This window comes from Urocampus carinirostris, chromosome 18 (assembly GCF_059441175.1).
Source record: "Urocampus carinirostris isolate Australia breed hairy pipefish chromosome 18, RoL_Ucar_1.0, whole genome shotgun sequence".
NCBI lineage: Eukaryota > Metazoa > Chordata > Actinopteri > Syngnathiformes > Syngnathidae > Urocampus > Urocampus carinirostris.
This window is the reverse complement of record NC_142366.1, coordinates 1,652,501-1,667,876: the sequence shown is the minus strand read 5'-3', so window position 1 is coordinate 1,667,876 and position 15,376 is coordinate 1,652,501. Positions and strand designations below refer to the sequence as shown.

The 15,376-nt window shown below is 40.2% G+C and overlaps 1 protein-coding gene across 3 annotated transcripts in view; it reads right to left on the bottom strand.

The window, feature by feature from the left end:
• xylb (xylulokinase homolog (H. influenzae)) overlaps positions 1–15,376 on the bottom strand; it is a 70,055-nt gene that overhangs the window by 14,078 nt on the left and 40,601 nt on the right. For 2 of the 3 annotated variants that reach the window (XM_088322084.1, XM_088322086.1), the window contains 8 exons: positions 12,633–12,751; positions 12,493–12,574; positions 10,975–11,015; positions 10,779–10,894; positions 10,592–10,707; positions 6,177–6,250; positions 4,897–4,993; positions 4,779–4,837 (listed from right to left, as the gene is read on the bottom strand). In XM_088322084.1, coding sequence (XP_088178210.1) covers positions 4,779–4,837; positions 4,897–4,993; positions 6,177–6,250; positions 10,592–10,707; positions 10,779–10,894; positions 10,975–11,015; positions 12,493–12,574; positions 12,633–12,751 — 704 coding nt within the window. The remainder of the gene's footprint in view (positions 1–4,778; positions 4,838–4,896; positions 4,994–6,176; positions 6,251–10,591; positions 10,708–10,778; positions 10,895–10,974; positions 11,016–12,492; positions 12,575–12,632; positions 12,752–15,376) is intronic. The other variant, XM_088322085.1, reaches the window with a different exon arrangement.

Genomic DNA, 15,376 nt, shown 5'->3' with positions numbered 1-15,376 from the left:
GCAGCAGAAATTTTTCTGGATCTTTCCCCAGATTTGTGCCTCAAGACAATCCTGTCTCGCAGGTCTACAGACAGTTCTTTTGACTTCATGCTTGGTGTTTGTGCTCTGACATGCACACTCAACTGTGGGACCTTATATAAACAGGTGTGTGCCTTTCCAAATCATGTCCAATCAACTGAATTTACTGCAGGTGGACTCTAAGCTGTAGAAAGATCTCAAGGATGATCAGTGGAAAAAAGATGCACCTGAGCTCTATTTTGAGCTTCATGGCAAAGGCTGTGAATACTTATGTAAATGTGATTTCTTAGTTTTCTATTTTTAATAAATTCAAAAAAAGTAAAAAAAAAATTCACATTGTTATAATGGACTATTTTGTGTAGAATTTTGAGATAAGAGATTAAATTAATACAATTTGGAATGAGGCTGTAACATAACAAAAAGTGGAAAAAGTCAAGCGCTGTGTATATATATATATATATATATATATATATATATATATATATATATATATATATATATATATATATATATATGAATAGATGAATTATTTAAATTTGTATTCATATAATTTTTTTACGGTACACATTTAATCAGTTTTTTACGTTTAAATGTTATTTCCAATTAATATTATTCCCTAACCCTAAAAAAATCTGTTAAATAATTTTAATGAAAATAGATTACCGTAAATTCCGGAATATAAACCGCTACTTTTTTCCCAAATGTTCAGCCCTGCGGCTTATTCAGTGAAGCGGCCAATTTATGGAATTTTTCCAACGGCCACCAGCGGCGCTGGAGTATAAAAGGTAAGATTAAGACCAGTAGAATATGTGCGCCAAGAAAGACTTCATCCTCTAAGTTAAAGCATACATTGTCTTCAAAGTAAAGGTACATTCCGATAATGAGGAAGACGCCCTTGATAGCAACAGTTATGAGGAGGAAGTTGAGGACGATCTTCAGTGAATTTCACAATTGCGGGATGCTTTTTTTTTAACAGGCATGTTTGGTACATTGCGAGCGTGATCCATGTCGTCCATCTTGCTTTTACGGGTACCCTTGGTCCCTTTCAAAGGCACGGTTTGGGATGAAAGTTATATTATTATTATTAAATCTTTGAAAACTCTCTCGGTGTACCGTCTTTCTTCGTAAATATGTGTAACCATGTATAATATGTATTTGTAACTGTATATTTTGTAATGTATTCATTTTATAGATTCATTCTGTTATTTGTTCTACAGACGAAAGAAAAAGAAGGGGCGGAGCAAACGCGGGCTGACGGGAATTGGGGTAAAGCTGAGTTACCGGTAGATCTGTCTGTTGTCGCAGCGGACAATAGTGGATACATATTTTTCCCACCCTTAACTTTGGAAATATACATTTTGTTTCCTTGGATGACTTTCAACGAGACCCGGACTTTACAAGTCTGCATCATACGTTAATTACGGGCATCATTTTCCATTTATGATGCCAACTGTGGTTCTAGAATTGTGTACTACCTATGCAATTACAATCGTGTTATTTGTATTTATATTAATAGGATATTGTGCATGTTTTCTGGAACGTGGGAGGAAACCATGGCTCTGACTGCGATAATTGCATTGTGTATCATATCTGCAGTTGCCAACTGTGGATCTGGATTTGTGAACTATCCAGAAGGAAACAAATGCCGTGGGACTCAAACTGTGTCGGCATGGCAGTCATGCCGTGTGCTGACATAAGAATCCCTAAAAGACAGAATTGCTGTAAGTTTGATTTTTGCAATCGAGAGATGGAATAAGAGCTTGCTTTGTCCACTCCACGCATCGGTATTGCAGTACCTCCATGAACTGTGCATTTGCACTGATCGCTGCTTGGCTCTGTGGCTAGGACCTTGACTCAGCCTCTTGGCTGAGAGCAAGTGTCTCGGCCCCTTGGCTTTGTAGCGTATCATGATTTGACCGATAACAGATAATTGATAAAGAATATAGAACAATAAACCTTACAAAATCCTCCCCCCTTACAATCGTGGATTTTTTGGTTTTGGTTTGTTCAAACCAAAATTACAATCGTGGAACTTACAGTCTGGTCTGCGTTAAACTTGTGATCGTATCACAAACTTTAATGCGGCCGCACGCGGCTTATACAAAAGTGCGGCTTGTGTAGGTACAAAAGTGGCAAATCACCTTGAAAGTGGTGAGTGCGGCTTATAATCAGGTGCGCCCTATGGTCTGGAATTTACGGTACAAAAAAATTGAAAAATATTGAACATTTTAAACATGTTAAATATCTCAATTCAGATTCAGATATACTTTATTGTCATTCTTGTACACGTGCATACAGAACAAAATGTCGATACATCTGACCCGCACAGTTGCCTTGAATGTACAGATATAAATAAAACATTGTATTGAGTTGGAGTATTGAAGTACTAATAATATACTAAATAATTATGGCTATGTATAGTATTATACATTAGTGCAAAGAGTGCAAGAGTAGCAGCTAACCAGATGTGCAAAATGGGCAGACAGGTAAACAAGTCACTGTACAGTAACAATAACACTGTAGTACGATAGTGCAGAGGAGAACAGATGTGCAAAGAGTGGCTAGGTATAAAGAACTCCTAGTAGTGCAAAAAACACAAAACAAACAACAGATGTACAGATTAGCAGCAGTGTAGACTATGTGTGTGATTGACCGTTTATCAGTCTAATGGCCAGGGGGACAAAACTATTGCAGAACCTGGTGGTCCTGCACCGCACACTGCAGTACCTCTTCCCAGAGGCTAGCAGAGTGAACAGTCCATGATGCGGGTGAGAGGGGTCCCTAATGATGTTCTTGGCTCGGGATAGGCAGCGCTTCTGGCCAATGTCCTAAATGGAGGGGAGAGAAGTCCCGATGATTTTCTCTGCTGTCCTCATCACCCTCCTCACACTACCCCAGTCCGAGCCACTGCAGCCTCCACACCACACAGAGATACAGCTTGTCAGGATGCTCTCTATGGTGCCCCTGTAGAATGTGATGAGGGTGGGTGGGGGCAGGTGGGCTCTCCTCATCCTCCGCAGGAAGTACAGGCGCTGCTGTGCCCTCTTCACCAGTGATGCAGTGTTTACGGTCCAGGTGAGTTTGTTTGTGATGTGCACCCCTAGGAACTTGGTGCTGCTGACAACCTCCACAGCCTTGTTGTTGATAAGAAGTGGGGCATGGTTGGGCTGGTTTTTCCTGAAGTTGATAATGATCTCTTTAGTTTTGTCAACATTCAGGACCAGGCTGTTGTCTCTGCACCAGCCCACCAACTGCTCCACCTCCTCCCTGTAGGCCAGGTCATCGTCGTCCCTGATGAGGTCCACCACTGTTGTGTCGTCCGCAAACTTCACGATGCGGTTTGTGGCTGACCTAGGGACACAGTCGTGTGTCATCAGGGTGAACAGCAGGGGGCTCAGGACACAGCCTTGGGGGGAACCCGTGCTGAGGGTGATGACATCGGAGATGTTCTGACCAATCCGCACTGACTGGGGTCTGTCAGTGAGGAAGTCCAGCAGCCAGTTCCGCAGGGGGATGTTGAAGCCCAGGAGTCTCAGTTTGTCTATCAGGTGTTGTGGGATGATGGTGTTGAATGCTGAACTGAAGTCCAGGAACAGCATCCGCACATGGTGTAGTTCCGGTGTTTTCCCTAATATACAACCCAGACAGGATTTAACATAGTTCACAACATCACGTTCCATGCCATTCCAGAAGAATCGTTGCCTCACCAGAGACAAAGTACGGTTCTGGCCTTGGTGACCTGCTGAGTCATGTAAACCGTTGCGCAATATTATCACAATAGTATCACTATTTTGCTTTTCTACCAAAAAGTCATGAGCAAAATTATATTCTAAATGTTATAGTAAATGAAAAAATAGAAATATGGTAAACAAAATGTTTACGAAAATAATAAAAACAACAAATTTAAAATATCTGCAATCTAAGTCAACATTTTCTTTACTAAAAAATAAACCATGAGAGAAATAATCTTCAGATGTTTGTGTCACTTAATTAATTATTTAAAACTGAAATAAAATATGTGTAAAATGTTTAAGGAAATTAAGATAATAAAAACCAAACAATAAAATTATCCACCATGTTATTCCGTATCTTCTTTACTTGAAAATAAATAAGATAAATAATATTTCAAATTGTGAAGCAAATTGACCATCTGATTAAAAAACAAATAATAGAAATATAAAAAGAACATTTTAAATATTCAAGAAAGTATCAAAAATAAGAAATACATAATAAAACAAAAATCAAATGATCAGCAATATCACTACTTCTTCTTCACTAAAAATTAATCATAAGAATAATAAAATATCAAATGTTTAAGGTAGTTATCGGAATTAAAATAAGATAAATCATAAAGACAAAAACAATATTCAAAATGAACAACAAAATTTAAAAATATAATTCAAAACAGAGAATTACAAGACATAAAAACTAAATAAATCAAGAAAATTCAAAATGCCTGCCATATCATTCCATTGGTTCTTTACTAAAAATCATTCACAAGAAAACTATTTCATGTGTTAATACACATCAATTAAAATAAAATTATTATCAAAATGTCGAACAAAAAAAAATACAAATACGTAATTAAAATACAATACAAAACTAATAACTATATAAAGTAAAAATTCAAATAGATTCATTTAAAGATGTTAAATTGACAAAATGATCTGTGATTTTTGATTCAGTTTTTACAACTTTTAAGTATTGACAATAGTATTGATTTAGCATCTTAGCTTCATAATGAATGTGACTTGACTTGCCTGAAGGAGCTCTTTATTACACGACGCTCCGCCTGTGGCCAAAATTCGACTTCCTGGAACTGAAATAAACTTACAGTTGTGCAATGTTCAAAATCTGCGTGTAATTTTCTGTCCATACTGATAGAGTAACCCAGATGTTCAGCGTGAAGCCGCCTGGAGAGAAACTGGCCCTCCACCAGGGCCCTCACCTCTGCCTGAGCGCTCATTGTTGTCACCTGCAGGACAACACGAGTACCGTTTTACTTGCAACATTGTTCATACAGTATACCCTTTTCATGGCCAAATTCAAACACTTTTTAAAGACGTTCAAAGCCACATTTTCAATTTCCCCTCTAGCATTATAAGAATAAATTAATAATAATAATAATATATTTTGCAGATCCACAAATGTATCTACAAAAAACATATGCGATCTTTAATCTTGCGTTTGCTTTTATCAAAACATAGGATTGATAGATGGGGAGCACGGCGGCGCAGTGGTTAGCGCGTGTGCGGCACAGTTCTGAGGTCGTGGGAACCTCCTGCGTGGGTTCAAATCCAGCTACCGGCCTTACTGTGCGGAGTATGTTCTCCCCGTGCTTGCGTGGGTTTCCTCCAACATTCCAAAGACATGCATTTCAGGTGAATTGGCCGGTCCAAATTGTCCCTAGGTGTGACTGAGCGAGTGAGTTGTCTGTCCCTGTGTGCCCTGCGATTGGCTGGAAACCAGTTCAGGGTGTCCCCTGCCCACTGCCCGGAGATGGTTGGGATGGGCTCCATCCCCCCCGCGACCCTAATAAGGATAAGCGGTACAGCTGATGAGATGACATGAGATGAGGATTTATAGATGTTGAGGAATCCGCAAAATATATTCGTGGTTTGGAAAAATACATGTGTCAATATTTTTAGGTAAAGATCTCTCCGTATGGGTAGGGTACAAATTTTGTATACATTTTCAGGCGTAGAACGTTCTTCCTATTACAATTTACCACTAAAAAATGCTACTTTCATTTTTTGCATTTCCCATAATGGATGAATTTTTTTTTTTTCAAAAATAAACATTTAATAGTGCTGTTTTTAAGTGTAGCATGCACATGTTTTCTTGGGCGCAACCGTAAGGGAGTGATGATGCTTCATTGGACAATGCCAAACAAACTAATGCCACCTGTCCATTAATCAGGGGGAAGGAGAAATGCAATGGCAAAGTCAAGACACCAGAGAGCACTGTTGGCGTCATTTTATCGTAGGCTTGTTAAGAAACCTGGCAACAATTTCAAGTGTTAACAAGCACTATATCCAAATCTCAAGACTTTTCCCTCCTTGAAAATGCAACATTTAAATTCAAGCATTTTCAAGGATTTCAAGTACCCGTAAAAACCCCGTTGCAAACACACACACACAGACATGCACGTCAACCACCTGGTTGTCATCTGCGTCGAAGACATGAACCCCCACTGCAGCAGGTGTGATCTCCATCACGTCAAAGTAAAAACCTGCAAACAGAAAGTATTGATGTGCTATTTCTATCTACAGGGCTGCCTTTTCATGCAAGCTTAATTCATTCAAGGATCGTGCTTGTAGCTCAAATTTGCACATGTAACGAGAACATTTAAACATTTTACCGATGTATCCCAAAAGCATACAAGTGTGAGAGAAGGGACAAGCACTCTGTCAGTTCCTATACATTAGGGCTGTCCAAACTATTTCAAGTATTAAGCTACTTATAACTACTTATTAGTGCAAAGGGCGACCCAGTTTTATATACATTTCTAAAATAATAAATTAACTTGTACTACTTACTATGTTGGTACTATGTTACTACCAGGTTATTCATTAGAAATAGAAGAGAGCAAAATAGACAGTAAGATCGAAAGAGAAGAGAGAAATTCAGAATGAAATACATAAATAAAGATAGAGAAACACAAGGGTGAAAGGAAAGGGCGAAAAAGACGGAAGAAAGAGAAAAAAAGAGAAAGAGAAAATGAGAAATAGAAAGGTATAAAGAGAGATAGAAAGACAGAAAGCGAGGGTGTTTGAGAGAAAAGGTGAGAAATAAGGAAAAAGAGAAAGAAGAGAAAAATAATGAGACCAAAAGAAAGAGACAAAGAGAAATAAACAATGAATTAAAGGACAAAAGAAAAGAAGACAGGACAGTAGGCAGTATGCTTAATGACCCAGCACTGCATAGCTAATTTCACAAAAGGTCCGCGGGAAACTCAACTGTCCTTAGGAGGCACCCTGGTGCCCATGAGAACCACGATGTAGACCCCTGCTCTAAGGGCTCTCTCACGAGTTCATCGATATCCCCCTCATCTAACTCCAAACCCAGGAATTTTCAGAGGGAAACAATCTTGTCCAAAACCACATCGTACTCAGGTTAGGGACGGAAGACTCCAAATTCCCAAGAATACCACACTCGTGTTTTTCCATCATTTCTTGCTTCCTTTCAATTGTCATCATCCTCCTTTTTTCTGATACACATTACCGTTTACCTTTCTGGAACTCATGGCTAAGGTCACAAAAAGGGGATCCAATAAAATGTAATCACAGATGTGTAATTAAAAACAAAATTGCTGTGGAATACAGGTACTCTATAGGTAAAACCAAGTGCGGAGAATCAGGTACCGTATTTTCCGGACTATATAAGCCACACCGGAGTATAAGTCGCATCAGCCCAAAAATGCATAATTAGGAGGGAAAAAAATAAATTATATATACACACACACACATTATATATATATATATATAACCGAGGTCTTACTGTATATATATATATATATATATATACAGTAAGACCTCGGTTATCGCGGTTAATGGGGATAAAAAACCACCCGTGATAAGTGAAAATCCGCGAAGTAGCGGCGCAACTTCAAAAAAAAAAAAGAATTCATTTTTTTTTAAATTATTATTTTTTAGACCCGGTAAATGGGGAGCAAGACCACCCGCAAAAAGTGAAAGTCTACGAAGTAGCAACGCCCCTTCAAAAAGAAATTAATAAAATATATTTAAAAAAAAATTTTTTTAATATTATTTTTTAGACCCGGTTAATGGGGAGCAAAACCACCCACAAAAAGTGCAAATCTGCGAAGTAGCGACGCCCCTTCAAAAATAATAATTAAAGAAATATATATATATATATATATATATCATCTCACTAGCCGTACCGCTTATCCTCATTAGGGTCGCGGGGGTGCTGGAGCCCATCACAGCCATCTCCGGGCAGTGGGCAGGGGACACCCTGAACTGGTTGCCAGCCAATCGCAGGGCACACAGGGACAGACAACTCATTCGCTCATTCACACCTAGGGACAATTTGGACTGGCCAATTCACCTGAAATGCATGTTTTTGAAATGTGGGAGGAATTTATATATATATTATCGCAGCTGCAAATCACATTAGTTCTCGCAGCTAGCTGTGTTCTTCATCGACGGACGAGCTGGGTGATCCACCGCTAAAAGTCGTACAAGCAGGGCGATTTTACGTCCGCCCGGGACAAACGGAGACAAATTCACGACAGGGTTTTTACCGCGGGTGCCGTTCGGTCGCTCCCGCGAGCGAGCCCCTAACCCGCAGCGCGGGTAACGCATTTTCCGCACTATAGGGCGCACCGGGTAGTAGGGCGCACCCCCAAAAAATAGTTTTTGGTCCTATATCTTCCGTAGATAAGGCGCACCGGATTATAAGGCACTACAATGGGAACGTCGACAAAACAGTCAGTTGATTCAGTCAAACTGATTACCCCCTTAACATTCCCAAAGCTTGCAAAGAAGCAAATACGTGTCGTAGACACGTGCGGATGCGGTGTCTGTACGATGTCACTCAAATGCATCGTTTCAAATATCATTCGGAAGGTTAGTCTTGGGATTCAAGAAATGCCAAACATTTCTATGATTCTATTTTCGCTCACAGCTTTACTGTGCATATGACAATAAACACTTGGAATTGAGTTTAATTCACTCAACTCATCACAGCAACATCAAGATCGTTCTAAAACAAAATACCGAGAAAATATAAAGCCGCATAACTCACCGAAGTTCTCACGTTCAATAATGATACGCAATCATGGTCTTCTTACAACCATGAGTGAAGTAAATCCAGGAGAGTAGAATATTTACAAATACAGACTAATGAAACATGTTTCTTTATGGCATACTTTAGCAAGCTTGCTACGCCATTGCTAAACTCGGCCGATTGAAGGGTTTGTTTTAGCCCTCTAGCCAATCCGAGGCTCCGAATAACTTCAGCCAATAGCAATCGATTTAACGGATGATTGACACATCTTTTTCGGCCAATTGCAGGGTTTGCTTTGGCCCTCTAGCCAATCCGAGGCTCCGAATAACTTCAGCCAATAGTGATCGATTTAACGGATGATTGACACATTAGTTAGCCAATGAAACGCCGGTATATAAATCCCAGCATACACCGCGGAATTGCTACGCCATTGCTAAACTCGGCCGATTGCAGAGTTTGTTTTTGCCATCTAGCCAGTCCCAGGCTCCGAATAACTTCAGCCAATAGTGATCGATTCAAATAATGATCGACACATTGGTTATCCAATGAAACGCCGGTATATAAATCCCAGCATACACCGCGGACTACTCCACGTTCGGGGTAAAATCGTGTCGGCGGCTGTTGAGTAAGTTGCGAGACCTTGCGAATTTAATATTGAGCCATATATAAGGCGCACTGTGTTATAAGGCGCATGGTCAAACTTTTAGGTGCGCCTTATAGTGCGGAAAATACGGTACTTTCGGGCTCAATCCAAGACATACCCAAAGCATATTGCACCCTGTTGTTGAAACATTACAGAATCTTGACAGTTTTATAGTATCTTTTGAACGGCAACAGTCTAAAGTTTTGTCCACAACTGAAACATACCCAAGTGCTAATAAAATTTAACTATCTGAATTGGAACACACAGAAATGGTAGGCTTTTATCCTCGCCTTTTGTGATCACATGCAAGAAGAGTGTAGCATGCGCATTTTAACAGAAAAATAGCTAGAACAAATGCATGAACTGGTCACAGGTCAAATTTTATCCCAATCCGAAAAACTAAACATTAGTATTTTGCATGTTTTTCAAAGAGGATTTCTATGTGTTTCCACAAGTGGTCATTTGGAGACTTTAAAAGGACCAGTGACAAATGACATACAGAGACGTCTTTTCGTTTCAATAGTTTTATGGCTCGCAGGCAGGTTAAAGCATGTCAATGGTGTCCTGCAGACATGGGGACTTGAGACTTAGTGACTTGGACTCGAGTCGACTCGAGTCGCTGTTTTTATGACTTGTGACTTGACTTGGACTTGGCAATCTAAGACTCGGGACTTGACTTGTGACTTGACTTGCCCAAGAAAAAAATACTTGGGACTTACTTGGGACTTGAAGGTGAAGACTTGAGACTTACTTGAGACTTGCACATGTGTGACTTGGTCCCATGTCTGGTGTCCTGTTCCGGGTAGATTTATTAGGGTTACTGTCTATATAGCCTCGTAAAAACTGCTTTTTTTCGAATCAACATTCGCACTACGTCACAGAGCAATATCGATTAGATTTTGGGTAATGATGCAGCTCTAGGCCGAACTATAAAAAAAAACTGCAACTTTAAGTCCGGATAATACAGTACCTAATGGCGGAAGTGCATGTGCAAACTGGGACAAGCTGATGCTGGCGGTGAGCAGTCATGAGCAATCGCTAGTGGTAACCTCTGTAAATCTCGTGACTTGTATTTTCCGTGGTATGAGCAAGCATATGTTCCAAATAAAACTTTTTCATCAAAACTCTTGTGTGTAGAAATCAACAAAGATGTAACGCTGTACGGTAGTAAAATTATACCGATGTATCCATCGTTTCCGATCGGAGTTTCCCTCAAAGCTGCAGAGAAATCATCCCATGATGCATCAGCGCAGCGGTTCCTCAATCGCTCTCGGGTCAACGATCCATTCTTGAAGCTGAGGAGAAAACTAGTGTGTTGTATCACTTTTTCACAGACGCACGAGAACAAATTCAGGCAAAATCTCACCACAGCAAGCCCATGAACTGGCGCCAGTCCACAGGATTGATGAACACGTGACCTTCAAGGTTTGGACGAGCATGCTGCAACCACACAAATGCCGTGTCGCTTGTGCCAAGACTCACCTGCCAAACATACCAGGTGAAAGGTGACCGAACACATGGCTTGTGGGCAGAAAGTGGCCCATCAAAGCAGCATCACTTACAGCCAGGTCTCCCTGTTGTAACCTCATCCCTGCCAAAGACGCTAAAAAAAAAGAACAAGCTGATGTCACAAGGCTCCAAGTGAGCAAATACCGTAAATTCTGGACTACAACGCGCAACTGAATAAAAGCCATACGCTCAAATTTAAAACAAAACTCAATTTTTCTTTGTATAATTTGCACAGGATTTTAAGCCGCATTAATGAAAATGAACTACTTCTTTTTATCCGTGTGAAACGCGCAGTTGTGTATAACACGCCGCCCTAATTTTTTATTAAAACAACATAAAATTAAGTTTTACCTTTTCCTCAGCTTGAACTTTGCAGTTGGTTGAAATAGAATTAAATCAGGGTCGCAGCAATGAATGCGCCTAATCCTAACTACTGGTTAACCAGTGATGTACAGTACAAGACACATGAAAAGGCATTATATTTCATCTCATGATCCCACTATTTCTACTCAAAGTTCCGGAGACAAATGGCACTGTGAGTAAAAAGGGTTTGATAATAGGATAAAGTCTATTGCCTCTTCATATGTCAACTGTATTGCTAGTGGTCCAGTGGTTAGGTTTCGGCATGCTCAACACCACAAGCCGAGTTTGATTCCCGTTGTAACCTATGTTTTGAAATTGTGGTTAAGGATTATTTACGACTGAATTATCATTGCACATATAGTGTAGAAACTTGTGTATAATTCGCTCTCAAATGTTGAGTTCTTTAATTGGGTAAAAAAGAAAATGCGCGCAAAATAAACACAGAAGTCTTTTTCTTACATTTTGAGCTGGGTGTACACCTGACGCCGACGGGGTTGTAAATTTGGCATCGATGGCCCCATTTTCAGCTGCGTTGTTTTCAGTTCTGCTCCCAGTTGTCTAAGACATGTGTTTTTGGATCACGTAAACATTAATGACTACAAAAGTGAGCTCATATTTATTACTACCCCAAAAGGAAATTCAGACGGCGTAAAATGTCATCCCAATATTTTCGGACGACAATGCTCGGGCAACTGTACTGTGGAAAATAGTGCCAGATTGCAACATAGATGTGTCCTTTTTGTGTTGCTTTGCTTGTTTCTTGAGGATTAAAGAAAACTTCAGCAGTTTAACATTGACGCTGATGATATGTAAAGAGAAAAATAGTGGGTTTTTTGTTCAATTCATATGTATAAATTAAAGCCTTGATTTGTGGGTGAAAATAGTTGGAATCTCAGGAGTAATTTGTAAATATTGATTAAGTACTGTTAAACTTGATGTTTTGCTCCTACTGTGTATTACATAAATAATGTGGGCAAAAAACATGGACTAATTTCACTTGAGGGCCGTCATAAATGTTTCCAGGCGTCACAGCGGTGTTTTGAATTTAAAACGCTGGCGTCGTGAAACAAAACATCTCGCCTTATTTCTTGGTGCCGCCACAAAAAAAAAAAAAAAACCCTTGTACCATATTTAAAGTCGTAGTGTTTAAAAATTAGCAAAAAAGTAGCAGCTTGTAGTCCGCAAGTTATGGTACATGATTGACAGACCTGGGTTGTCCCCGGTGAATGCGACTACCGAGCACACGTCAGAGAAGCCGAACCTCTCGACCCAATAGGGTGAAATGGCACCCTAATGATTATACTGGAATGAAGGTCACATTATTTCAGAGTTGGCATTGTAGACTTACCAGCACAGATGCAGATGGGAGGGGGGTTCCCAAAAGCACCTCCAGATGGGGAGACACGGCCTCCAGCAAGGGCTTGCTCCAATTTTTGCTCTGGATGTCGAAAAGATTCATTCCCGAAGCTTTAAATGTGATGACATGATCAGACAAGGCTTCAGTAACTTGTTCATCAAGTTTTTATTTTTATCGTTTTATTTTTTGCCTGCACCATGCAGCAAAAATGATGGATGCACATTACGGAAAAATACCGAATTGCAATTTTTTGGACCGTTATTGACAATTCAATGCGATTATTGGTTTTAAAAGAAAAGTGCATTTTCTTTGCTAGTTTAGTTTCTTATGAGTATAGTACTCAACCCTCCCGGTGTCCTCTGGTCAAAATGTGCTTTTAAAACCCAGTCAAATCCAAAAAAAGGGATTAAACATGCAATGGATGTGAGGTCAGATGATTGAATGGATTCAATAGTGTGAGCTATGGATAGAGATGAATGGCGAAGGATAGTTAGGGATAATTGATAGACAAATATGATGCAGAGGGGGGGAAACCAGTGTATATCGTCAGCCCTCACTGCTATTGAAGGCATGGCACAGCAACTCAGCCTTTACTGATCTGTGGGCTTAACGTTCGGTGTCAGGGTAGGAGGTGCGAAGGGGAATGAATGTTTGGTGAATGTGAGTGTGAGCGTGTTTAACCCTAGCTACCAACCACTAGGGGGGATAGAGAGATAGCTAGATAGATAGATACATAGAGATAGAAAGATAGATGGATAAATAAATACTTTTAAATAAATACTTTAAAATAAATACTTTTATATATATTTTGTTAATATTATTTTTAATATTTTTATGATCTTACTTATACCTTTTAAAATTAGAATAATCATCTGCCGTATCACTTTTTGAGTTTTTTTCTAAAAATTATAAGAAAAAGAAAAAAACTTACATAAGAAAAAAACATTTCCTATGGAAGGTGGTTCTGCATTTTTTGCCTGAGCCTCAAAATAGTCACTTTAAAAACATAGAATAATCATCTCCTGTATCACTTTCTAGAGATTATTTGGGAGAAATTTAAAAAGAAATAAGTTCTCATCTCATCTCACTAGCCGTACCGCTGATCCTCAGTAGGGTCGCAGGGGGCTGGAACCCATCCCAGCAATCATCGGGCAGTGGGCAGGGGACACTCTGAACTGGTTGCCAGCCAATCGCAGGGCACACAGGGACAGACAACTCATTCGCTCATTCACACCTAGGGACAATTTGGACCGGCCAATTCACCTGAAATGCATGTCTTTGGAATGTGGGAGGAAACCGGAGTGCCCGGAGGAAAGCCACGCAAGCACGGGGAGAACATATAAACTCCGCACAGAAAGTCTGGAGCTAACACAGTACCGAGTTCATGGGATCGAATCCTCCTGTGTGGAGTTTGCATGTTCTCCCCATGCTTGTTTGGGTATCCTCCGGGCAATCTGGTTTTCTCCCACATTCCTAAAACATGCATGTCAGGTAAATTAGCCGGTCCAAGTTGTCCCTAGGTGTGAATGAGCGAGAGAATTGTCTGTCCCTGTGTGCCCTGCGATTGGCTCGCAACCAGTTCAGGGTGTTCCCTTCCCATTGCCCGAAGATAGCTGGGATGGGCTCCAGCACCCCCGTGTCCCTACTGAGGATAAGCGGTGCAGCTAATGGATGGATGGATGGATGGATGGATTTTTTTGCCATAAGTAGTGTACAAAGATGCGTACCGTATTTTCCGCACTATAAGGCGCACCCCGAAAAAATAGTTTGTTGTCCTATTTTTGACATGCATAAGACGCACCGGATTATAAGGCGCTACAATGGGAACGTTGACAAAACAGTCAGATAGTTCAGTCAAACTTATTACCCCCTTAACATTCCGAAAGCTTGCAAAGACGCAAATACGTGTAGAGAACACGTGCGGATGCAGTGTCCGTACGATGTCACTCAAATGCATCGTTCCATCATTCGGAAGGTTAAAGTCTTGGGATTCAAGAAATGCCAACCATTCCTTAGTATCTATTTTATTTTTCGCTCGCAACTTTACCGTGCATATGACAATAAACACTTGGAATTGAGTTTAATTTAAAAATAGACACTCCATTCCATCCATTATCTGCACCGCTTATCACAGAAACATCGAGTTCAGTCTGAAACAAGACAATATAAAACCCGGAGTAGCTCACCGAAGTCGTTGTGTTCATAATAATGTGCAGCCAATGTCCTCTTATATCCGTGAGGGTAGTAAATCCAGGAGAATACAATATTTACAAATACAGAACAGAAAAAAATGCTTTCTCTATACCGTCAGCACCATGCTATACACATTCATCTTTTTCGGCCAATTGCAGCTTTGTTTCGACGTTTAAGCCAATGCCAGCCGGTAAATGATAAAAAGGATCCGCCCCTTGACCTCCGAATAACTTTAGCCAATAGTGATCGATTCAAATTATGATTGACACATAAATTTCGGACAATTGCAGGCTTTGTTTGCCGTTCAAGCCAATGCCAGCCTGTAAATGATTAAAAGGATCCGCCCCTTGACCTCCGAATAACTTTAGCCAATAGTGATCGATTCAAATGATGATTGACACATTGGTTAGCCAATGAAACGCCGGTAAATAAATCCCAGCATACACCGCGTACTACTTGGCGTTCGGGGGAAAATCTAGTCGGCGGCTGCAAGTTAGTTGGAAAACTTTGCAATTTTAAAATTGATCCATAAATAAGGCGCA